Source organism: Papio anubis, chromosome 4 (genome assembly GCF_008728515.1).
Source record: "Papio anubis isolate 15944 chromosome 4, Panubis1.0, whole genome shotgun sequence".
In the NCBI taxonomy this organism is placed as follows: Eukaryota; Metazoa; Chordata; class Mammalia; order Primates; family Cercopithecidae; genus Papio; species Papio anubis.
In genome coordinates, this window is record NC_044979.1 from 125,398,942 (window position 1) to 125,425,257 (window position 26,316).

Here is a 26,316-nt window from a genome sequence, read left to right on the forward strand (position 1 = left end):
GTAGTTTTAGTAGAGACGGGGTTTCACCGTGTTAGCCAGGATGGTCTCGATCTCCTGACCTCGTGATCCACCCGTCTCGGCCTCCCAAAGTGCTGGAATTACAGGCGTGAGCCACTGCGCCTGGCCTTTTTTTCTTCTTTTTTGAGACGGAGTCTTGCTTTGTTGCCCAGGGTGGAGTGCAGTGGCGCCTTCTCAGCTCACTGCAACCTCTGCCTCCTGGGTTCAAGCCATTCTCCTGCCTTAGCCTCCTGAGTAGCTGGGATTACAGGCATGCAACACGACACCTGGCTAATTTTTGTATTTTTAGTAGAGATGGGGTTTCGGCATGTTGGCCAGGCTGGTCTTGAACTCCTGGCCTCTGGTGATCCATCCGCCTCAGCCTCCCAAAGTGCTGGGACTACAGGCATGCGAATTTTCTTCATGATGCAGGTACACGCTTTCAAAATAACCAGAATTCCATATCTCATTTAAAAATGGCACTGTTATTTTGAACAGTTAGATTTTGTGTATGTGTTAGGGTTCTCCAGAGAAACAACCAATAGGAGATAAATACTATATTTGAGATGGGATTTCTTATAGGAATTGGCTCGTGCAACTATGGAGGCCCAGAAGCCCCACGATCTGTCATCTACAGGCCTGAGACCCGGGGATGATGGGGCTGTAACTCCACTCCGAGTCAGAAGACCGAGCCCCAGGGGAGCCAAATCCCAGTCCAAGGGCAGGAGGAGACTGTTGCCCTGGTTGAAGCCGGCAGGCAGGAAGGAGCAGATGTTTTCTTTCTCTGCCTTTGGTCCTGTTCAGGCCTTGGATGGACAGGATGAGGCGCACCCACTTTGGGGACGGCCATCTGCCTCACTGAGTCCACCGTTCAATGCTAATCTCATCTGGAAACACCCTTGGAGACACACCCAGACGCCATGTTTAATTTGACACATAAAATTAACTATCATAGTGTATTCTGTATTTTCCCAGAAAAATGTTTTAACAGTGGTTCAGGAACTTTTTTTTTTTTTTGGTGAGACAGGGTCTCAGATTGCAGTGGCACAATCTCGGCTCACTGCAAACTGCATCTCCCAGGTTCAAGCAATTCTCCTGCCTCAGTCCCCCAAGTAACTGGGATTACAGGTGTCCGCCATCACGCCCGGCGGCAACTTTTTTTTTTAATGCTAATTCCCTTAGGGGAACATAGTAATGTAAGAACCACGCCAATGTCGTTCATGTGTTTAGGCCGATTTTGCTGTATATTAGGGACTTCCTTGGGAGGAATAGAAATCATAAAATTTTCCATTGATCTGTTTTTAAAGTGAAGAACGTGGAACACTATGTAGTAAGTACTTGACTTAGAGATTGAGCCAGGTTTTCTTTCAAGATTCTTAGGCAGTGGTGTGGTGGAGCCTGCAGGGAAGCTGCCTGCATCTCTTCCCTGATGCATGGTTCGTGGCTGTTGTCAGTGCAGAATGATGGTTCAGAAATGTGGAAAGGAGGACTTTGTTTCTCATACTGGGTTGCAGCCTGCAGGGTGGGGCCATTCTGGTGGCTAATGGTAGCCTTGGGCTAGAAGCCAGAAACATATTCTGAGGGAGTGGAAAGGGAGCAGGAACGTATGCCAAGCCAGGTGGCCGAATGTATGTGTTCGGTGAGCTGCAGGAGGCGTGGAGTATTTGCTAGAGAAGTGTGTGTCTGCACAATTGGGCTTCATGCTCCTTGAGACCCATGTTCAGAAAATGGTGGCATGAGCAGGATCTGAGGGTAGTGTTTTCGGCCCTCTGAGTCAAAAGGTGAAGCAGAGGAACAAAACCCCTCCCTGCGTGTCCTCCATAGGCTGGCCAGAGCCTCCCTGGCGCCTTCTTAGGGGCAAGTGCTGGCTGCTTGGTTGTTGAAGCCGCAGAAGATGGGGGAGCAGTCAGGGGGTTGTCACTGCCAGTGCAGTCTGCTGAAAGAGCTGGTTTCCGCTTAGTCCTTAGGGCAGAAAGTCTCATGCGGTCAGCACGGGAGGGGCAGAGCAGGGTGAGCCCTACCTCTTAGCCTGTCATGACTGATAGCTTAGTTTCAAGGTTGCCTCAGGCTTCCTCGGCCAAGAAAGGGTCTGCTGAGTAAGTTGAGGGCTTAGAATTTGGTTCTTATTTCTCATTGTCTGGTAGTTTAGTCATGTAAAAGTAGTAGTTTCAACTGGAGGGTGTCGTTGAAAGGCTATCAGAACAATATATGCAAAAACTCTTAAAATATCGCTTAAAAGGAACTCCACTTTCATGATAGAATAAAAACAGTTCTCTTGAAAATCATCTCAAAACAGCCAGAAAAACAACAAAAGAGAAACCAAAGTTCTTTGATGAAGCTAGGGGACATCTGGAGCTCCAGCTGCAAACCTGTGAACTGAAGCAGATGAAGGAATGACAGCTGACCTTCTGGGATGAAAGATGGTGTCAGTGCCCGAGGGGGAGGGTGCCCACAAGAAGCAAGTCAGTTTGTTCCACAGAACCCCAGAACTCAGGAGAGGAAAGTGCCATGTCCCCAGTAGGCAGTGCCACACATGGGCTTAGGTGGCGCTCTGGCACAGGAGGCTTCTTTGAGCATGTGCAGTGGTTGGACCTCTGTGAGAACCTACACCCAGCACAGGGAGGGAACTGCCTATCCTTCAACTCGTGCTGGAGACAAAAGGAGCTAGGTCTGGAAAAACGGACTAGGCTCTTTTCGATTCAGGAAAGCCAGATGTAGAAGAGAGCTGGAGTGAAGCACAGAACTAAAAATAGGGGGGAGAGAATGAGTGTCCATGGTCTAGGGTGAGACTGCCTCTCTGTCACCTCCAGCCTCAGGCACCGTCACCTCTCCTTCACCCCAAGGGGCAGCGCTACCTCTACCCCGCTTGAGACTTGAAATCACTTCTGGAGAAACAAGTAGCTCAGATAAAAGTTTCATAAGTACAGGTATTTGAAAACCCCCATTAAAACGTTAGTCTGCCATCCGTGATGGTTAATTTTATGTGTCAACTTGGCTGGTCCCTGGTGCCCAGACATGTGGTCAGACATTATTCTGGATGTTTCTTTGAGGGCGTTTTTGAATGAGATTTACATTTAAGTTGGTGGACTTTGAGTGAAGCCAGCTGCCCCATAGGATGTGAGTGGGCCTTGTCCAGACAGTTGAAGGTCTGACTAGAACAAAATGCTGGACCCCCAGGCAAGAGAAGATTCTCCAGCACTCTGCTTTCAGACTCCAACTGCAGCTCCTTCCTGAGTCTCCAGCTTGCTGGCCACCCCAGGCAGTTTGTAGACTCATGAAGCCTCTGCAGCCAGTTCCTTGGAGTGAATCTCTTTCTCTACTTCTATACATCCCGTTGGTCTACTTCTTTGGAGACCCCGGCAATCCCCCATCCAGCCACTCCACAGTGATTCCCACCATTCCGCAGCCCCTCCTGTGCACTGAGGACAGCGAGGAGCTGTGCCTTATGCGTGAGCACAGACCGGTAGCCGATGAGCAGACACGGCAGAAAAGCCCCAACTTGAAAGGTGGAGACCTGAACAAGTAGAAATAAAAACAAAGAGAAAGCAGGAAGTGGAAGAAAGCTTTGAAGAAATAATAATTCGTAATTAATATCCTCAGGGAAATAAGAGATGCTGTTGCATCCAAGAAACAGGCAACATTTGATGGAAAAAGAGAGCTCTTGAAAATAAAAAGTATAATAGCTGAATTTTTAATAAATTCATGAAAATGTTTGGGAATCAAAGTCATATCTTAGAAAGCGGGCAGAAATAAGACAATGGGAGAGGAAAACGTAAGAAAGCCAGAGGATTAATCCAGGAGGTTCAGCATGTGACTGGTGGGAGACCTAGTGAGGGAGAACACACAATAGGAGGGAGGAAAATAACACAAGAATATGCTCTAGAAATGAGGGACATAGGCTGGGTGCTGTGGCTCGTGCCTATAATCCCAGCACTTTGGGAGGCCAAGGTGGGCAGATCACTGAGGTCAGGAGTTTGAGACCAGCCTGGCCAACACAGTGAAACCCCATCTCTACTAAAAACATACAAAAAGTTAGCTGGGCATGGTAGTGGGCACCCATAATCCCAGCTACTTGGGAGGCTGAGGCAGGAGAATCGCTCGAACCCAGGAGACAGAGGTTGCAGTGAGCCGAGATCACGCCACTGCACTCCAGCCTGGGCAACAGTGTGAGACCCCATCTCCAAAAAAAAAAAAAAAAAGAAATGAGGGACATAGTTGCATATTGGAAAGACCTACCAGGTTCCTACACAATGAATGGAGACAGACAAATCCACATCATGCCCGTCATTGTGAAAGCTTAAGATAAAGGGATAAAGAGACAGTGCTTAAAACATTAGACAAGAAATAGCCACGTGTAGCGGCGTGCACCTGTAGTCCCAGCTACTCGGGAGGCTGAGGGAGGAGAATTGCTTGAACCTGGGAGGCAGAGGTTGCAGTGAGCCGAGATCATGCCGCTGCACTCCAGCCTGGGTGACAGTGAGACTCCGTCTCAAAAAAAGAAAAAAGAAAAAAAAAACTTTAGAGAGAAAAAGGTTATGTACAGAGTCCAAAAATGGCATTGGACTTTGCAACAGTTTCACTGAAGCTAAAAGATAAATGGAAATGACTTCCAAGTTTTGAGCAAAAATGATTTCCAACATTGCATTCTGCCCAGAAAGTTACCAATTAAATGTGGAGTAGAGCAAAGACTGTTTAAAACATCCCGTTCCCCTGTACTCCATCTCAGGAAGCTACCGGAGTGTGGTGTCTACCACAACAAGCGAGTGCTCTAAGAAAGAGGATCAGATCCAGGGAAGAGGGGCTACCCAAACAAGAGAGGGAGCAGAATCCCCAGGAAGTTGACAGGTGCAGGTCCCAGGACAGCAGTGGCACAGAAGACCTGGAAAGCAGCCGATAATGGAGAGTCGCCTCCAGGGAAAACAAAGTCATAGTAGATTTGACCATGTGGAAAATCTTACCTGAGAGACTTTTTACGGAACTGTTGGTGGGTATGAAAGAGCTTAGGTACTGGTTTAAAGAAAACTAAGCAAATAAAATGTTAGAAAGTTACTCCAAGAAAAACTAAAAGATGTAAAAGAATATCTAATTCACTATATTTACTGTTTCAGGAGCAAATAGTATTTGCATAGCATAGTCTGTAAAGAACACAGGATTATGGATGGTGAGCAGAGTGAAATTCTCCTGGGAAGATTAGAGGAAGGAAAGTGTCTCTCATCTGCCCCAAGGGGAAGCCTAGAATCAGTGACTCAGGGCACAGCCGTGCATGGATTGTTTAGAAATACCGTGGTAATGTGAGTAAGCAGCTAACAACCACCACAACAGAAAGGAACTCAGTTGTGTCCTAGGAAGGACGTGGTCTGTGGGTCTTTGAATTAAGCTCCTCAATATTTTTTGACTTTTTAAAGTGGTTCTGTATTTATTACCTGTACGAAAGTAATTTTAAAAGTACCATGTAGCCTTTTGGAAATAAACTTCATGACCTATAGTTTTTAAAAAGCTAATACAGTCTCTAAGTGTGTATCAGGGAAAACACCTAAAGATTTTCTACTAAATATAGTTTTATTTCAATGAAATTTAGGAGTATTGATATTCCTGAAATTTTTTTTTTTTTTTTTGAGACGGAGTCTTGCTCTGTCGCCCGGGCTGGAGTGCAGTGGCCGAATCTCAGCTCACTGCAAGCTCCGCCTCCTGGGTTTACGCCATTCTCCTGCCTCAGCCTCCTGAGTAGCTGGGACTACAGGCGCCTGCCACCTCACCCGGCTAGTTTTTTGTATTTTTTTAGTAGAGACGGGGTTTCACCGTGTTAGCCAGGATGGTCTCGATCTCCTGACCTCGTGATCCGCCCGTCTCGGCCTCCCAAAGTGCTGGGATTACAGGCTTGAGCTACCACGCCCGGCCGATATTCCTTAAATTATCTTTCCTTTATTTTTAATAAAATTAACTTTTTGTTGAAGAAATGAGGTTTTTTATTCTGTAGGAGAAGATGTCATGTTGTAAACTTTGGTGCTTATGGAATGATGAGAATTTAAAGCAATGCAATATTTTATTTCAGTTTTGAGAGTACTTTACATCACCCCTGACATTTGCCACCAAAGCCTAATGAAAAATCAGTGGCCAGAGACGGGTTCTCTATCTCAGACTTCACCAATATGCAGATTTATGTGGTGCTAACATGTCACTTTAAAGATATTGCGTGGTGTTAACATGTCACCCTAAGACGTTCTGTAGTGCTAATATGTCACCCTAAGACGTTTGTGTGGTGCTAACCCGTCACTCTAAAGATGTCATGTGTTGCTAATGTGTCACCCTAAAGAGATTGTGTGGCATTAACATGTTACTCTAAGGATGTCATGTGGTGCTAACATGTCACCCTAAAGACGTGAGGTGTTAACATGTCACCCTAAGATGTTGTGTGGCGCTGTCATTCTGAGGATGTCATGTGGTGACATGTCACCCTGAGACGTTGTGTGATATTAACATGTCAGTCTGAAGGCATTGTGTGGCATTAACGTGTCACCCTAAAGTCATTTTGTGGCATTAACATGTCACCCTAAAGACATTGTGTGACACTAACATGTCACCCTAAGATGCCCTGTGGGCTGGCATGCCACCCTAAGACGCTCACTTAGCTCAGCCTTGCCATCTGACTCTTCTCACCAGATTTTTTCGTGGGAATCTGTACAGTAACTTGAGACTATTTGAATGTTTTAAGTCCTTTTAAAAAAACAATACCTCAAAATTTGCAAATATTTTCCAAATACGTTTTTAGTCTTAGTCCCTGTAGTAAAACTTAAACACAAATTCAATAATGAATTCTAGTAGGTAACATTTAATGAGTGCCTTCAGTTAGTAAAAGCCAGTATCACCACAAATTGTTGGATGAAGGAGTGAGGCATGCATTTTTTTCTCCTTTTTTCCTTACAAACGTCTTAGGAGTTGAGTACTATGATTATTCTATTTTAGAGATAAAGAGACTGAGGTTAAATAATTTGGCTGAATAACAAAGCCAGTATATAGATTTGGGAGAAGAGGGGTACCTGGCTTTCTAGAAGGTGTGAGCCCCATGGAAGGATATCAAGTATTCGTATTTTAACAAAGCAAAGCAACAAAACAAAACCTACCTACTCCTAGGTTCACTTGCCATTTAATCATTTCCTTTACTACTCATCCACCAAAGAGGAGACAAAATACATTAAAACACTGAGATTTCAAAAAGTTGAAACAAGTTCTGCCTAAGTCTTAAATAACCAGATAGTTGAATTAATTCTAATTTTATGTGCTCTTTCGTTTTCCATGTAATTGATGTTTTATTTTGTTAGCCGTGATACAATGTAAAATAACTTCAGAAAAAATAATTTGTGTTTTATTTTTGTTTGTTTAAAGCCAGCAGCAAAAGTGGACCAAGAAACTTTGACAGAAATGGTGAAACCCAGTATTGATTACGTGCGCCACAAAAAATTCCGATCTGGGAATTACCCATCATCGTTAAGCAATGAAACAGACCGGCTGGTGCACTGGTGCCACGGTGCCCCAGGGGTCATCCACATGCTTATGCAGGCGTACAAGGTCAGTGCTTCCACTGTCACGGCCATCCCCTGTGTGGGGAGCCAGGTTTCCCTGTCAGGTTTTTGGTCTTGCTTTGGTAAGGCCATTTGACTGTACACTAAAAACCTTTTAGAATGATGTTTTTACAAAATAAAGTCTTTGTATTTTAGCACTCATCACCACTGTCATTAGTGCTACAAGTCTGTGTGTGTGTTAACAGGGTTTATATTCATGTGTAAAAGAAAACGTAGATGACAGAGCAGTGATGAGATGATTTTCGTTCTAATGAGTATGGGTATCCAGTAAAGTAGTGGATAGGATTATAACCAAAGTGCTTTTTTGTTCATTTTCACATCATTTCATTTTCTTGCTTGAATAAGCCTTTATTGCTGGATTATTAATAATAATAATGATTGTCTAAGAGCTTTTGAGTTTAAAATTGTTATATTATTCTCAAGACATAGGTGGTACTCAAATTTGTATACATCTGGGGTACTATAGGAAAATAGGCTGAACCTTCACTGATTAATTCTAGTAGGCTTTAAATATGTTTGGGCATAATATTAAGAATGCTATTGATTTCTTCCTGGACTAAGATTTATCATATAAGTTGAAAACCAGTGATGCTTCTTTTGTAATTTTATTTTTATTTAATACATCTGTATTTGTAATAATTGATGTTGGAGATTGTTGCTCATACATCAGAGTATACAACTGTAACACAATGATTGCTCTGTTCAACACAGTATTTTGGCCAGTTCTCTTTGTTTAGGATAGATAGATGGAATTAATGGAGCAGAACTCATATCTCTACCTGGAAATAAGAAGAACTGATACCTGAGTCAATTTTATTTTTTCTTTACGGCCACCATAATAAATTACTCAGAAAAATTATGGGGAATTATCTCTCCATGATTTAGGCTAATTTGTCAGAAATTTTTAGTCCTCCTACAACAACACCAAAAATATTCAAATCATATATAAGATATGAGCATTCAAGAAAACAACTCAGAAAGTTATGACGTTTGGTCAGAGTGAAACACGATGAAATGTATTTTTTGAAAATAACATGTATCTTCCTAACAGTACCCTCACTTTTACATTAAAACATAATTCTCTTCAAATCACTGCCTCCCTTTTTTAGAGTTTTGGAGCAGTTATAACTTCAGTGTCATAGAGAGACATCTGTAATATGTCCAACAACAAGGTGTGAGCACAATATTGACTGTACAGACAGGGGCCCTCTGATTCTTAAAACAGATGTATAACTGCTAAAACGTGGAGGCTCCTTTTTGTCAAACTCCTTTTCCCTTCACGTGAAAGAGGCTCAGCCGACACAGCTGGTTGTTCTTGGTGGCTGATCTCTGCTGCCGGCTGTACCTATTTCAACAGAGCCCTGTGGAGAGCAAGCAGGTGCCAGGAACCAGGCTATCCTGTGGGGACCCTTCCTCCTGGGCCGTTTCATTTTCATGAGTTCTGCTGACAGTGGCCACCATCTGTTTTCACCACTGCTGGCCACTTGGGAGCAAGCCAGCACGGCTCTGCCACTGACAGGCTGCAGGTGGCTGTGGCCAGCTCCTCCTGGCAGGGCTTCTGCACAGAATACCATTCAAACACCTTGCCTTGCCCTGTTGGTTCCAAAACAAATTTCTCTCCTCCAGAAAGCATAGAGCCAAAGATGTCAAGATCCCATACTTAGTCTTTAAAACGTTAATTGTGTCCTCTACATTAAGATTCTTGAACATGAGGAACAAGGAGGAATATCAGAATCTTCTGGGGGTAGGAAGGCATCAGTGGTAATTTGAAAAAGCATATATATTTTATATTTCAAAATAGCTAGAAGAGAAGATTTGAAATGTTCCCAGCATAAATAAATGATAAATGCTCAAGCTAATGGACATCCTGAATACCCTGACTTGATCATTACACATTATGTGCATGTATATCACATGCACCCATAAATATGTACAATTATTATATATCAATGAAAAATTTAAAAAGGAAAAAGCATATGTAATACGGTCTTACAATGGGGGTAAAAATACATCCTCTTCATAGTATAAACTACAGAAAATAAGTGTAGACTGAAGGTCTCTGCCAGCGGGGAAACGGACAATGTGCTGCGGAGTCCGCACATCTGTTTGCATCCCTGAGTGGAGGGTGGGGTTTGTGTTTGACCAAGGCAGGGCGGGTGCGGTGGGGGAGGCAAAGCTAGAGAAGCACAGCTCCACACTGTTTTCTCTCAAGTTACAGTTAAATTGAGAGGGCCTCCATTTATTAAAGCTGTCTCTTAAAATTAGGTAGGAAATGTTCAAGTTTTTTGTAATAACAAGCGCTAACATTTTCTTCTCCTGGCATATGAAGTCCTGAGTTGTTCAGGTGTGCTTATGAAGGTGTAAAGTGTTCAAGTACTTGAAAAAATATTATTAATTATCCTTTACAAAGAAAACTAAGTTCAGTCCAGACTCACAAAATTTATTTTCCCTCCCTATAGATGCTCATCATGTGTTAGTATTTAGTAGGGTATACTCTTCTGTGTAGGAACATGTATTACTTGTTAATTTAAAGTTATATGGTACTTTAGATGGCCTTAAAATGTAAAGGTTTGGCCAGGCGCCATGACTCACACCTGCCATCCCAGCACTTTGGGAGGCCAAGGCAGGAGGGTTGCTTGAGCCCAGGAGTTGGAGACCAGCCTGGGCAACATGGCGAAACCACGTCTGTACTAAAAAAAAAAAATACAAAACTTACCTGTGTGCGCTGGCACGTACCTGTAGTCCCACGTACCTGGGAGGCTGAGGTGGAAGGATGGTTTGAGCCTGGGAGGCGGAGGTTGCAGTGAGCTATGATCATGACACTGCACTCCAGCCTGGGTGACACAGCAAGACCCTGCCTCAAAAAAAAAAAAAAAAGAAAGAAAAGAAAAAGGGCAAGATTTTAACAATATTCTACATTGTATTAGGAATTGTATTGTGAATGATTTTCTAACAAATTACATCTGTGTACATCCAGTTACAACTGGAAGCTATTTTGATAAGTAGTTACAGCCAGCTCTTGATTATCTGACAAAAAAATCATGGGTAACGGTGGCAAATTCTTCCTTCTGTTCACGTTTTGAGCCCTAGGGCATTAGCAATTTGTGTGGGTTTAGCCTCTGTAAACAAATACATTTGTTAAATGAGATTGTATTTGGAAAGGTAAATGTGATGTCCAAAAAAAGCATGTAACACCCCCACCAGAGTGACACCAGTGCAGTCCTTAGATGCTGAACTGAATTTGGCAGCAGCCACAGCATCACTGCTTATGCCCACACGCCTGCCCTGGGAAGCCCCAGATAGAACTGCATTGAGAGTGCCCCCTGGTGACCAACTATTGTATATATGTCAGAAAATGCTTTCCTACAAATTCTGTTCTTGAAGCTTGTTTGCAAGTTGGTTATTTGAAACATGGAAAGTTTTTCAACGGGTATCAGAATTACTTGAAAATATTTTTCTGAACTATACTTTTTTCCCCCTTACTCAAGATTCTGATACCTTCCTAATTTTAAGCATCACTTAAGTACATGTACCATAGTTTATCATTGTTTTTCTTTCTTTTTTTTTTAATTTGAGACACAGTCTCACTCTTTCCCCCAGGTTGGAGTGCAGTGGAGCAATCTTGGCTCATTGCAACCTTTGCCTTCTGGGTTCAAGCAGTTTTCGTGCGTCAGCCTCCCGAGTAGCTGGGATTAGAGGTACACGTCACCATGCCCGGCTAATTTTTTGTACTTTTAGTAGAGACAGAGTTTCACCATGTTGCCCAGGCTAGTCTTGAACTCCTGACCTTAGGTGATCTGCCTGCCTTGGCCTCCCAAACTTCTGGGATTACAGGTATGAGCCACTGCGTCCAGCCAGTTTATCATTGTTTTTCATTAGTTTCCAGATTTTGGCTGTTAGGAACAAGCTGCTATGAACATTCTTGCACAGGTCTGTCTGGAGACACATGTCTTCATTTCTTCTGGGTTAATATCTAGGAGTAGAATCACTGGATCGGAGGGTAGGTGTATGTTTAGTTTTAGAAATTGCCAGACTTTCCCCACAAGTTCTGGTTGTTCTGCATCTGCCAGCACTTGGTGTTGAAAGTCTTTTTAATGTTAATTATTTTGGTAGGTTTTCATTGTGGTTTATTTGTATCTTCCTGATTGACCAGGGTTGATTAATTTTTGCATGTGCTCATGGGTCAATTGTGTATCTTCTTTTGTTGAGTGTCTCTTCATATCTTCTTCTTATTATTATTACTATCTTTTGAGACAGGGCCTTGCACTGTCACCCAGGCTGGAGTGCAGTTGTGGATCTTGGCTCACTGCAGCCTCGACCTTTGGGGCTCAGGTGATCCTCCCACTTCAGCCTCCCAAGTAGCTGGGACTACAGGCACGTGCCACCACACCTGGCTAAATCTTTTTATTTTTTTGTAGGAGTCTTGCTTTGTTGCCCGGGCTGGTTTTGAACTCCTGGACTCAGGCAGTCTTCCTGCCTTGGCCTCCCAAAGTGCTGGAATTATAGGTGTGAGCCACTGTGCCCAGCCTGTCTCTTCATGTGTTTTACCTACATTGTTTTATTTTATTTTTGTCTTTTTGCTATTTTTGTAAGAATTTTGTATATGTTCTGGTTAAAGTCCCCTCTGTCAGATATATATCTTACAAATAATTTCTCCCTGTCTGTAGTTTGCCTAATCATATTTTTTATGGTATCTTTTGATTAATAGAGTTTTAAATTTTGATAAATTCTATTTTTCAGTGTTTTCTTTTATGATAATTACTTTCTGTGTTTTGTCTAAGGAACCTTACCTACCCTCAGGTTATATAGATAATACTCTCCTTTAATCTTTATTGTTTTAGATTTTACCTTTAGGCCTGTGATCTATCTCAAATTAAGTTTTGGATATTACATGAGGTAACAAACAAGGTGGTTTTTTGTTTTAATCATAGGGATATCTGATTGTTCCCATACCTTTTGTGGAAAAGAGATTTATTTTTCCTGTTTGATTGATTTTGGTTCCTCTGTCAAAAATCAAATGACCTAGTAAGCCTGGGTCTGTTTCTGGACTGTATTCAGTTACTTTGGCCTGTTTACCTACGTGATACTACCATGTTATTTTTCTTATTCTGCATTTATTGTAAGTTTTGAGATCAGGTGACTTAAGACCTCTAACTTTATTCTTTTTCAGAATCACTTTGAATGTTCCAGGTCCTTTGTATTTTCATATAAGTTTTAGAGTCCATTGGTCAGCTTCTAAAAATGGAGCCTATTGGAGCTGGGACTACAGTCATGCACCACCATGCCTGGCTAATTTTTGTATCTTTTGTAGAGATGGGATTTCATCATATTGCCCAGGCTGGTCTCAAACTCCCAAGCTCAAGCAACGGATCTGCCCACCTCAGTCTCCCAAAGTGCTGGGATTATAGGCTTGAGCCACTGTAACTGGCCACAGCTGCTTTTTGTATATTGACTTTATATTCTGTGCTAAATTCATGTATCAGTTCTAGTAGCTTTTTTATAGCTTACTTGGGATTTTCTGTGTACACATATTGTATCTGTGAGTTTTCATCCTTTTCAACCTCTGTGCCTTGTATTTCCTTTACCGCTCTTATTACATTGGTTAGGATCTATAGTAGAATATTGAATAGAAGTGGTCAGAGTGGACATCTTTGCTTTATTCACAGTCATAGAAAAAAAATTAAATATTTCCCTATCAAGTATACTTTTAACTGTTTTTCTTAGATGCCTTTTATCAGATTGAAGAAGTTTCCTTTTATTACTGGGTATCATGAAGGGGTGTTGAATTTTGTCATTTTTTTCCCTGGATTTATTCAAATGCTCCTATGGTTTTCCTCTTTTGTTTTATTAATATAGTGATTTTACATTGATTGGTTTTCAAAAGTTGAGTCGACCTTGCATTCCTAGTATAAACCTCACTTGGACATGATTTTTATCCTTTTCTTTTTATTAATACTCCTAGATTTGATTTGCTAATATTTAAACATTTTTATGTCTCTATTAGTGCATATTTTCTTTTTCTATAAAATCTTTATTTTTATTAGGAATAGGGTATCAGGATTATGCTGGTCACATACATGAGCTGGAAAGTGTTTTCTCTTATTTTCAGAAAGATTTTGTGTACAATTGGTGTTATTACTTGCTTAAATGTGTGTGGGAAAATTTTTTATTATGAATTCAATTTCATTAATAGAATCATTTTGCATCAACTTTGTAAACTGTGGCTTTCAATATGTTTTCTCATTTTGTCTAAGTTGTCAAATGTATTGGCATGTTATTCATATCTCATTTTTTTAATGTTTAATACGGTCCGAAGTCTTTTATTCTTTTTTCTTTTCCTTTTTTTTTTTTTTTTTTTGGAGATAGAATCTTGCCGTTCCTGCCAGGCTGGAGTGCAGTGGCATGATCTTGGCTCCCTGAAACCTCCGCCTCCTGGGTTCAAGCAATTCTCCTGCTGCAGCCTTCCATGTAGTTGTGATTCTAGACACGAGCTACCACGCCTGACTAATTTTTGTGTTTTTAGTAGAGACAGGGTTTCACCATGTAGGCCAGGCTGGTCTGCAACTCCTGCCCTGAGGTGATCCACCTGCTTCGGCCTCCCACAGTGCTGGGATTACAGGCGTGAGCCACCACGCTGGCCTCCCTTTTATTCTTGATATTAGTATTTATGTTTTCTCTCTCTTTCCTCAGTCTAGATAGCAGCTTTCTCAAAGTTTTATTGATCTTTTAAAGAAATAAACTTACACATTTTAGCTTTATTTCCTATTTCATTGATTTTTCTTCTTTTCTTTTTAAAACTTCCTTCTATGGGTCTGGGCCCAGTGGCTCACTCCTATAATTCCAGCAATTTTGGCCTTCTCTGCATTAATTATTCTAGTTATCAATTCTTCCACTTTTTTTTTCAAAATTTTTAGTTTCTTTGCGCTGGGTACGTAATTCCTCCTTTAGCTGAGAAGTTTGATGGACTGGAGCCGCCTTCTCTCATCTCATCAAAGTCATTCTCCGTCCAGCTTTGATCCGTTGCTGGTGATGAGCTGCGTTCCTTTGCAGGGGGCGATGCGCTCTTATTTTTTGAATTTCCAGCTTTTCTGCCCTGCTTTTTCCCCATCTTTGTGGTTTTATCTGCCTCTGGTCTTTGATGATGGTAACGTACGTGGGGTTTTGGTGTGGGTGTCCTTCCTGTTTGTTAGTTTTCCTTCTAACAGTCAGGACCCTCAGCTGTAGGTCTGTTGGAGATTGCTTGAGGTCCACTCCAGACCCTGTTTGCCTGGGTGACAGCAGCAGAGGCTGCAGAAGATACAATATTGCTGAACAGCGAGTGTACCTGTCTGATTCTTGCTATGGAAGCTTCCTCTCAGGGGTGTACTCCACCGTGTGAGGTGTGGGGTGTCGGTCTGCCCCTAGTGGGGGATGTCTCCCAGTTAGGCTACTCAGGGGTCAGGGACCCACTTGAGCAGGTAGTCTGTCCATTCTCAGATCTCAACCTCCATGTTGGGAGATCCACTGCTCACTTCAAAGCTGTCAGACAGAGTCATTTGCGTCTGCAGAGGTTTCAGCTGCTTTTTGCTGTTGTTGTTGTTGTTGTTGTTTAGCTGTGCCCTGTCCCCAGAGGTGGACTCTACAGAGACAGGCAGGACTCCTTGAGCTGCTGTGAGCTCCACCCAGTTTGAGCTTCCCAGCCGCTTTGTTTATCTACTTAAGCCTCAGCAATGGCGGGCGCCCCTCCCCCAGCCTCGCTGCTGCCTTGCCGCCAGATGGCAGACTGCTGTGCTAGCAATGAGAGAGGCTCCGTGGGCGTGGGACCCTTCTGGCCAGGTGTGGGATATAGTCTCCTGGTGTGCCCGTTTGCTAAGATCCTTGGTAGAGCGCAGTATTGGGGTGGGAGTTACTCGATTTTCCAGGTGTTGTGTGTCTCAGTTCCCCTGGCTAGGAAAAGGAATTCCCTTCCCCCTTGCGCTTCCCAGGTGAGGCGATGCCTCCCCCTGCTTCAGCTTTTGCTGGTCGGGCTGCAGCAGCTGACCAGCACTGATTGTCAGGCACTCCCTAGTGAGATAAACCCAGTACCTCAGTTGAAAATGCAGAAATGACCTGTCTTCTGTGTCGCTCATGCCGGGAGTTGGAGACTGGAGCTGTTCCTATTCGGCCATCTTGCTCCGCCCCTCAATTCCAGCAATTTTGGAGGCCAAGGTGGAGGATAGCTTGAGGCCACAAGTTCAAGACCAACCTGGGCAACATAGACCTCATCTCTACAAAAAATCCAAAATTATCTGGCCATGGTGGTGCCACTGCACTCTAGCCTAGGCGACAGAGTAAGACCCTGTCTTAAAAAACATAAAAAATAAAAATAAATAAAATTATTTCTATGGACTTTAGATTTACTTTGCCGTTTTCTAACTTTTTAAAGTGGAATCTTAGGTCTTGTACCTTTCTTTTTTTCTAATACAAGCATTTAAAGCTTTACATTTTCCTCTAAGCACTATTTTAGCTCCATTCCCAAATATTTTATGTCTTGTTTTCATTTTCATTTAGTTTTAGATAGTCCCTAATTACCCTTATGATTTCTCTTTTGATTCATGGGTTATTTAGGAGTGGGTTGTGTATTTTTCAGATATTTGAGAATTGTATAGATATTTTCATTGATTTCTGATTTAATTCCATTGTGACAAAACATATTATGTACGATTTAACGTTTTAAAATTTACTTAGATGTATTTTATGGCTCAGTATTTAGTCTGTCTTGATGAATGTCCCACGTGCATTTGCATGGAATATGTATTCTCTAGTTGTCAGGCATAGCGTGCTAGAAATGTCAGTTAGGCCAATGGTTGGATGTATCGTTCAGATCTTCAATTACAGAGGTCAGCGAACTTCCTGTAATGACCGGACAGTAAATATTTTAGGCTTGCGGTCCATGCAATCTCTGCAACCACTCAGTTCTGTCATTGTAACACAAAAGCAGCCACAGCCAGTGTGTGAATGAACCATCATGACCACACTCCAGGGAACTTAATTTACAGATCAAACTGTGTGGGCTTGTAGTGTGCTGACCCTCACGGATTTGTCTTACATATTTGTTTCAGCTGTTTGTTTACTTAGTCATGGGAGGAGGAGTTTTACAGTCTCCCAACTGTTTATTTTCTTCTCTTTAATTTTTTTTACTGTTTGCTTCATGCATTTTGAGGCTCTGTCCTAATACATGTTTATGATGGTTATGTTTTCCTAATGAATTGACTCTTTTATCATCATGGAGTGTTCCTTTTATCTCTGGTAATATTCTTTGTCTTGAAATCTACTTTGTCTGATATTAATGCAGCTGCTCCAGCATTTTATAATTACTGTTTGCGTGACACATCTTTTTGCTTTCAGCCTGTATGGGACTTGTGTTATAGCTAGTCTAATAATCTCAGTGTTTTAATTGGAATTAGTTCATATATATTTAATATAATTATTGATGAGGTTGGATTCAGCTCTGCCATTTAAAATTTTTTTAAATTACATTTTGTGTTTTTCCTCCCTCTGTTTTTTCTTTCCTGCTTTTTTCTTTTTTCTTTTTTTTTTTTAGGGAGGTAGAGAGATTAGTTGGAAATTTTTTAAGATTCTGTTTTAATTTTTCTGTTGACTCTTTTTTTTTTTTTTTTTTTTGAGATGGAGTCTCGCTTTGTCACCCAGGCTGGAGTGCAGTGGTGAGATCTCAGCTCACCACAACCTCCGCCTCCCAGGTTCAAGTGATTCTCCTGCCTCAGCCTCCTGAGTAGCTGGGACTACAGGCACGTGCCACCATGCCCAGCTGGCTAATTTTTGTATTTTTGGTAGGGACGGGATTTTACCGTGTTGGCCAGGCTGGTCTCAAACTCCTGACCTCAGGTAATCCGCCCGCCTCGGCCTTCCTAAGTGCTGAGATTACAGGTGTGAGCGCCACCGTGCCTGGGCCTCTGTTAACTCTTTAACTGTATCTATTTGCATATTTTTTTTACTAGTGCTACAGGGGTTGCAATATATATCCTTAGCTTTTCATAATCTCCTTAGAGTTAACACTGAGCCACTTCACATAAACTGTAAGAAACTCATAGGCAGGTGGTTCTGCTTACTCCAGAGCTTTGCACTCTATCTGCCATATTTATAAAATCTACGAATGTTGTAAACCACTGATATAATGTTAGAATTTTTGCTTTATTTTTAATTTTAAAAATTCTTTTTGAAGAGACAAGGTCCTCACTGTGTTGCCCAGGCTAGTCTCGAACTCCTGGGCTCAAGTGATCCTTCTGTTTCAGCCTCCTAAAGTGCTGGGATTACAGGTGTGAACTACCATGGCTGGCCAGAAATTTTGCTTTAAATAGCCCTGCATATTTTATTTTAATTGATACAAGCAAAAAAGATAGTTTTATTATTTATTTATGTAGTGCCCATTTTTAGTGGTCTTTGTTTCTTCCTGAAGATCCTGATTTCTATCCGGTATTATTTCTTTAATCCTGTAGAATTTTACTTAGCATAGGTTTGGTGACAACAAATTGATTTTCATTTGTCTTAAATTTGTTTTTATTTCACCTTTATTCTTAAATACATTTTTGCTGGATGGGGAAATCTAGGTTGACTTTTTTTCTTTTTGGTGCTTTAAAGGCATTGTTCCATCATCGTCCACCTCTGTTGTTTCCAAGTCATTCTCTGCACTGTTCTCTTGTATGGAACGTGTGCTTTTTCTCTAGAGGCTTTCACGGTTTCCTCTTAATTTTTGGTTTTTAATAGTTTAACTGTCACGCGCCTAGATGTATTTGTATTTATCGTGCTTAAGATCCTTTGAACTTGAACTTGTAAACGTGTATCTTTTAGTACACTGGGTGACTGGCTCCTCTTTTCCTGCAGGTTCCTGAGGCTTTTGTTTTCTAGATTTCTTGTTCTTCTCTGTAATTAGGATTAGATGATTGCTATTTCCCTGGTTTTGTATTCACTAATGATTTCTTCTGTTATGTCCAGCCTGCTCGTAAACCCACCCAGCGAGTTTTGTAATTTTAGCTATTGATGTTTTTCTAGGTCCAGAATATCCCTTTGTTTCTGTCTTATTCTGCCTTTCTCTTCTGAGGGTTCACTGATGATGAGTATAGTCCCCTTTTCATCTTTGAAGATATTTCTAATAACTGCCTAAAACCCTTGTCTCTATTTCTGACGTTTGAGTCACCTTGGGATCCATCCGTTTTGTAGCATGGGCGCACAGGCCCAGGTCGGGTGCGGCAGCTGACCTGAAGTCACAGCCTGCCGTGGTGGAACAGGGACTCTAGCCCTGTGTCTGACTGACTCCAGAGCCCTCAGGTTTTCCTTCGCATTGTGCTGTCTTTCTGCACTTTCTGTCCTGTACTGCCCAGGGAAACTTACCATTTGGGGGAGGGAATGTGGATAAGTACATGGATTTTGTAGCCCATGTATGATTGCTGTAATACAATGTGGAGAAGATGAATCTGTGATTTAGTCCAGGAGCTCTTTTCTGTAGTTCTGAATTCTCGGATGTCTCGCTGTTAGAAGTAGCTGTTTGCTTAGAGCATGAGTGTATGTGGTGGCAGGAGCAGACATGGTAGGCTGCTGGTGCTGAGAAGCAGCAGTGCAGGCTGCATTGTGGGCATGGCTCTAGCAGCCTCAGCCTCGCAGGCGCAGGGACGGCATGAAGGAACCCTGTTCGGTTTCCATGTGGACCCTCAGTCACCCGGGCTCCCACCAGCAGGGGCAGCTCTGGCTCACTAATTTAGGGCTGTCCTCACTCTGTGTGATTTCAGGACACAACCTCTCAAACAATATGTTCTCGCCCATTAGCTTTGACCAAATATTTCCTTAGGATGGGAAAACATGTTTTCCTTTACAGTTCATTTGCAGAGGCTTAAGATGCAAGTGACAGGATGAAGTATGTGTGCTGGCACGATACCATAGAAAGAGTAATGGTTAATCATAGCCAAGAAATAGCTAGCACTTCCCATGTGCCAGGCACTGTTCCAGAAGCTCCAAGGATGTGATCACATCTTAATCTTCATAGCAAGCCACTGAGGTGAAGGACGGTCATCCTTTTATAGTTGAGAAGACTAAGACATAGACTTTTCAGTGACTTAGCCAAGGTCACACAGTTAAAGGGTGACAGTAGGGACTCAGGTCAGGCTGTCTGACCCCAGAGCCCACATCTTAGCTGCCTTTGTGACTGACAGAGGGGGTCCTGCTTCTGATTCCCTAACAGCCTAACTTTGGGAACATTTAATCTCCCTGGTGATTTGCTGTGCCTCTGTTTCCCGCTCTGCCCTCTGTAGACACTGGTCGCAGTTCGTGCCCAGTCCCCCCACCTCCGCCTTTTTCCTGCAACCTCAGAGCCGTTCTCGACTGAGTGCCCAGCTAATCAGTCACAAGTAGAGGGACCTGACCTGCCACCCAAGTAGTGATGACCTTTGTGCCTCTGATCCATTGTCCAAAACCCATTTGCACTGGAATGGGATGAGTTAGCAGGTAGACATAACTAAGAACAGACTCTGAGGAAAGGATCAGGAAAACAGTACATGGCATGTGAGGAGAAAGAAGAAAATGTACAAGGGAATCTCAGGAGGTGAAAACCCACAGCTTCTTCTTGCCGTCTCTTGCCTTCACTGAGCCTGCCTGTCTCTGCAGCTGACCATATAAACAACTCAGGGAGGTGATGCTTGCTCCTGGACCCCAGAAAGCTGTGTGCCAGCTTCCTTGGGATGGGTGAAGATGGATCTTGCCAGCCTGGTGGGGCAGGGTCTTCAGGTCCTGTTGAGGTGTACTGACCAGTGTGTTGGACATTCTTGCCCTGCTAACAGGGCCTCACTCTCGATTGCCTTCTACAAGAGCAGAAATTTTAGAGCTATGGGATGTACGTGCCAAGAAACAAGAAAAACATCTTACCAAAAAGATATGGCAGCTTTAATTTTAATTTTAAAGACTAAATTTTAGAATTATTTTAGTAAAACTGTAAAACAGAAGGAGGACAAGGGGAATAGGCTGATGCGGGGGTCCCCAGCCCAGCCCCCAGGCTGTGAATTGGTACTGGTCTGTGGCCTGTTAGGGACCGGGCTGCATAGCAGGAGGTGAGCGGCGAGCAAGCAAAGCTTCAACTGTGTTTGTAGTCGCTGCCTATCACTCACATTACTGTCTGAGCTCTGCCACCTGTCAGATCAGCGGCCACGTTAGATTCTCGTAGGAGGGCGAACCGTATCATGAACTGCTTATGCGAGGGATCTAGGTTGCGTGCACCTTATGAGAATCTAACTAATGCCTGATGATCTGAGGTGGAACAGTTTCATCCCAAAACCATCCCCAACTCCCCTTCCTGGCCGTGGAAAAATGGTTCCACAAAACCAGTTCCTGGTGCCAGAAAGGTTGGAGACCACTGGGCTAATGAATTGAGATTGCGAGATTCTATGTACGGTGTTGCTGCTGTTTTTTGTTTGTTTGTTTGTTTGTTTGTTTGTCTGTTTTTCACCCCCAGTACCATTTCAGTTTTCCTAATATCATGCCATGTCCTAACCAGAAAGGGAAAGTATTTTGTCAGCTCGTCATTGAAACTGTCTTTTTAACACTGCTTTGTTTTTAATTTGCCAAGGTCTTTAAGGAGGAGAAGTACTTGAAAGAGGCCATGGAGTGTAGCGATGTGATTTGGCAGCGAGGTTTGCTGCGGAAGGGCTACGGGATCTGCCATGGGACTGCTGGCAACGGCTACTCCTTCCTGTCCCTTTACCGTCTCACGCAGGATAAGAAGTACCTCTACCGAGCTTGCAAGGTGAGGGTGGCTCTGTTGGAACTGCTTCCGAGTGTGCACAGAGTCCAGAAGTACAACTCTTGTTCCTTCTTTTAATCTGTTTCTCCCAACTCTGTAGCTTCCTTTTTTTCTTCTGACACAGCTTTGTCTGCGACTTCTCTGGGCCACAGTGTCCCTGTCTATAGAATGGGGAGCACAAATGTCAATGGCTTCTGAAGAATATGTGTCCTGGAGTCACTGCCTGATGACAATTACCACCTGTGCCATTTATTGGCTTTATGAGTTTGAATGTGTCTCTTCTTCAAGCCTCAGTTTCCTCATTTGTACAGATAGAAAAAAAATACTACCCACCTCCTAAGGATGTTGCAAGCAGAACTGAGCTAATGTGCAGATCGTCTGTAATCATCCTGCCAGACCCTCCAGCGGCTTCCCATCGACTGTAGATGGAGCCTGCACTCCTCCGCCAGGTTGACAGAGCCCTGCGCACCTTGGCCCCCTCTGTGTCTCTGCCTAGTCTCCTCACCGTACCCTGCCCTCTAGCCTGCCGTAATACAGCCATGCCGCCCTAAGAACGGAGTGTGTCACTCTTGTTTCCGCTGGACCTGTCGTTAACTCTTCCCTTCAGGAGCGCTCTTCCTTCAGCATGTGGATGGTGGCTCCTTGCCATGCTGATCTGAACTGTGACATTCTAAGAAGGACTTTTGAGACCCCCAAGTGGATGATCACTCAGTTGCTCGTTGTATATTTTTGCGTGTTTCTTGAGTATGTAGGCTGGTAGAACATAAGCTTCTTGATCTTGTTTGTCTGGGTCACTATTCTACACTAGTACTTGGAGCAGTGTATATCTCCTAGTAGAAACTCAGTAAACATGCACTGAAGATGAATGGCACAGAGCAAGACTCAGTAAATGTTTGCTAGTATTCTTATTATGTACACATTTCACAGAATGTAGTTGTGTGCACACAGAAAAAAGATTGGAAGAAAATACACTAAAGTGTGTACAGTGACCCTTGTTAGATGGAGGCATTGCGGCTGATGTGTTCTTTATACTTTTTGAATATCTGTTACTTTATGAAGCCTTTTCTCAACCCAAATGGAATGGGCCCCACCTCGTTGGTGCGCCGGAAAATGCACGCACATCTGTGGCTCCCCCACTGATGGAAGCATGCAGGAGGCTGTGGAAGCAAAGAGGGCAGGGCCCAATTTGGCATGGCAGGTCAGCAGAAGAAACTGCTGTTCCGAAGTCCCGGAGGTGTGAGCGCCCAGACACTATGGCTGGAGCACGGGGGATGGGGCAGAACAGGAGCCAGCAAGCGGGGAGCAGCCAGATTCCACAGGCCTGGGCCAGCCTTGATGATGTGATGATGGTAGATGATTATGCAAATATGGGCAATGCAGGAGGGTTGAGATGCCGCCGGTTTTTTAAAGATGAGGGGTTTTTCAGGTGGGCCAGTCAGGGGTGTCCTGCAGAGGTGGAATGCAGTTCTGATAAGGAGAATAGCCTGGGCAGAGCTGCAGAGCAGGAACCAGCTCAGTGTGTTCCTGACTCCGTAAGCACTTCAGCCTTTGGGGTGCAAAGGGAAGGAAATGTGTGAGGAAAGGTGTGAGGAAGGAAAGGTGAAGTCAGACAGGTGGGTGGAGGCCGGAGAAAGTTAGTCCTTCCCTGTAGCCAGTAGTTCTCAACCTTGTACCACTGGGAAGCTTTCAAATAATGACTGGACCTCACTGTAGACCAGTTAAATGAGGAACCCCCAGCACTAATATTTTTCAAGCTCCTCCAGTAATTTTAGTAATCAGCTAGCATTGGATACCGATTTGGAAGATGGGGGCTCATGGAAGGGTTTGGAATCCATGTTCAGACTCCTCTTTTAGAAAGATCGCTGTGGTCCCAGTAGGAAGAATGAGGCGAACTTGGGTTTCCCTAAATAGCGGTTTAGTAATTAATGCAAGAAATGTTGAGTTATAAACCAAAGCATAGGTTGGGATAAAAAATGAGACATTTAGAAACACGTATGATGTAAAGCCCACAGAATTTAATGCATGTTTTTAAATGTGGAGAAGATGGAAATATCTGAATGTCTTTCTGTTGTCTGACTCGGAAAACTGGGTAGATGGGCCATCAGACAAGCTAAGAGTGAGCAGATTGGGAGGGTAAAAACAGAGTGAGTTTCTTTTTACGTGTGCTGAACTTGATACTCCTCGTATTTGTTACTTATGATTCTTAGTGTACAAATGACTCTTCAAATTATGTTAGCTTAGGCACAAAAGGGAAGTTTATTAAAACGATATGGAAATACCCATTGAAGAGGTCTAAGAAAAAAGGGTCAAGGAGCTCAGAGGAGAGCACAGGAAGGGCTGAGAGCCAGGGGCTGTGAAGGTAGAGAGGCTGCCAAGCAGCAGCTGTGGAGGGGCTGCGGTGAGAGGCGGTGCCCCAGGCAGGGCTGAAGCTGTTTCCCAGCTGGGGCCGGGGGAGCTGGCAGCTGCTGCTGAGGGCCGTTTTAGAGCCAGGGTTTTTTGTTCAGGATAGAGCAGGCGTTTCGAGTTGCTTCTAGAATCGTCAGCTGAAGCGGCAGGAGGAAGGTGCCAGGGAGAACAGAGTGTCATTGAGCTGTTCAGTTTTCACCTCGGACTTCCCAGCAGCCGTAAGGCAGACCCCACTCTACAGCTGAGGCAGCCACAAGCAGAGGTGACAAGACTTGCGAGGCCTTGCCCCTGGAAGAGGGGGCGCAGGAGCCCGTGGAGCCCACACTGAATGCCCTACAGCTGGGGGTCCACTTCCCTAATTCCTGTGAAGACATTGCATTCTCATTTATTACCTTTTCACCAAGTAGAAACTCCAGTCTTAAAAAGAAATCCCTTTCTTTCCAGTTTGCAGAGTGGTGTCTAGATTACGGAGCACACGGGTGCCGCATTCCTGACAGACCCTATTCACTCTTTGAAGGTAAGAGTGAGAAAAATGCTATGGTTTAAATGTATGGGTGAAATTGGTTCTCTTACCCCTGTGGACTGGCACTGTTCACATTTGACCTGGCTCAAGTAATACTTCCAAACTGTAAAATAAGTCAGCAAATTAGCATATTGCTGAAAATTATGTTGAATCTCCTCACCTTACCTATTTTTTTTGCTCCTGTGAATGTCTTCCAAGTGCTGTTAGGTTTTTTGTGAGGTGTCTCTGCAGACAGAACCTAGGCGGCTTGCTGTCAGCAATGGAAGAAATAGTTTACTCCTCTGTGTTTCATCTGTAATGTTGCGTACTTAATATTGGTGTATTCATGGGAAGCTTTACTAATTACTTAATATATATTTAATATTATATAAAGAAGTATGAATAATTAATATTGGCAATTAGAAATATTGGTAATTAGAAAAATAGCAAAAGTGAATGTTGAAGAAAGTTCTGAAAAGAAGAGCACCGATAGGCAGTCAGTGAAAGCAGCAAGGATTCCAAGTCCACCGAGGGCACAGGGGAGGGAAGACTGGAGCACAAACAGAGAAGCCCCACAAACAGGCCCGGATATTCATTAGATTTATATGTGGGTGTGGGCGTGCTTTCTGTTTGCTAATATTTTGGTAAAGGTTTTTGCATCTCTATTCATGAAGGGTACTGGCCTACAGTTTTCCTGTTTTGTGCTGTCTTTATCTGGTGTTGGTATCAGGGTCATACTGACCTAACAAACTGTGTTGAGAAGTATCTTCTTCTCTTCCGTTTTCTGGGACAGACTGTGTGTTAATTGGTGGAAGAATTGGTATTAATGTAACTTAAATGTTTAGTAGAATTCTCTAGTACAAACTTCTAGGTCTGGAGATTTATTTTTCTAGACTTTTAAAAGAAATTCAATTTTTAAAATAGTTACAGGGCTGTTCAAGTTATCTATTTCATATTGGGTGAGCTGTCATAGTTTGTAATTTTGGGGAAATCGGTTAATTGTGTACATGTGGTGAAATTCATAAGTGTACGCTATTGGTAGTATCCCCTTATCATCCTCTGTCTACATCATCTGTAGTGGTATGTCCTGTTTTAGTTTTTATACTGGTAATATTTTTAAATCACTTTTTAGAAATATGAGCAGAAAATAGAGCATGTGTCACATCTTTTGCAGAAGATGATCATTTTAATATTCAAAGAACTCATAAGGAAAAAGTATTTATTAGAATAAAAGTTTTAGTCCTCGATGTCATAAAAGTGCAATGCATTTGCATCAGGTATAACAGAGTTAATGCCGGCACTCTAAATGGAGTTTATCTAGTTGATAATAGCACCTCCAGAGCCCCAGTGGGTCGAAAGCTTTGGACCCTAAAGGTGGGAAATTCATAGGTCACCTCCTTCCCCTGTGCCTCGCCAGTGCCTGGCAGACAGAACTGTGGGGGACTCTCACCAAATTCCCGTCGGGATGGAGGGATCATTAGTCCATGTGCCTAGCAATGCAGGCCATTGTGGCAAACTGGCTGGCTGGAAGAGCCACTGGGAGGGCTCCCTGGCACCTGGCACCTCTTCTGGAGGAGCCCACGCCTGCTGGAGCGCGCCACCCAGTGGATCTGCTGCCCACACACCTGAGCAGGAAAGCCAGGCTCGTCCCCGCAGGGCCTGCTGTGGGGCCTCCTATGCTCGTTATGGGTCCCTGTTTACTTCTCATGGGCACTCCTAGGTCAGTGGTTTTCTGATTTTTTAAATAAGTTTCTGGAACCCTTTCTTTAAACAAACTTACAGAGAAGGCTGGGAACACCCCAGATGACCTCCAGTAGGCAAAATGGAGAAACGGTCTGCAGTGTACTGTTCAGCAGTATGACGGGGCCAACTATGGACACGCACAGAACATGAATGAACTGCAGGAACCCTGACAAAGGAACCAGATGCAAGGGCTGTACACTGTGGCCATGCTCCTAAGAGTGCCAAAGCAGGCAGAAGTAATCCCTGGTGGACCAAGACCAGGCTGCCGGTTACCCCTGGGGGGACCACAGGGGCTGGAGGGACTGGAGAGGGGCACTTGGAACTTG

The 26,316-nt window shown here is 43.4% G+C and overlaps 1 protein-coding gene across 4 annotated transcripts in view; it reads left to right on the plus strand.

The window, feature by feature from the left end:
• LANCL2 (LanC like 2) overlaps window positions 1-26,316 on the plus strand; it is a 63,813-nt gene that overhangs the window by 34,283 nt on the left and 3,214 nt on the right. For all 4 annotated transcript variants that reach the window (XM_003895962.5, XM_031665430.1, XM_031665429.1 and 1 more), the window contains exons 6-8: window positions 7,381-7,563; window positions 21,166-21,342; window positions 24,190-24,262. In XM_003895962.5, the coding sequence (XP_003896011.1) occupies window positions 7,381-7,563; window positions 21,166-21,342; window positions 24,190-24,262 (433 nt within the window). The remainder of the gene's footprint in view (window positions 1-7,380; window positions 7,564-21,165; window positions 21,343-24,189; window positions 24,263-26,316) is intronic.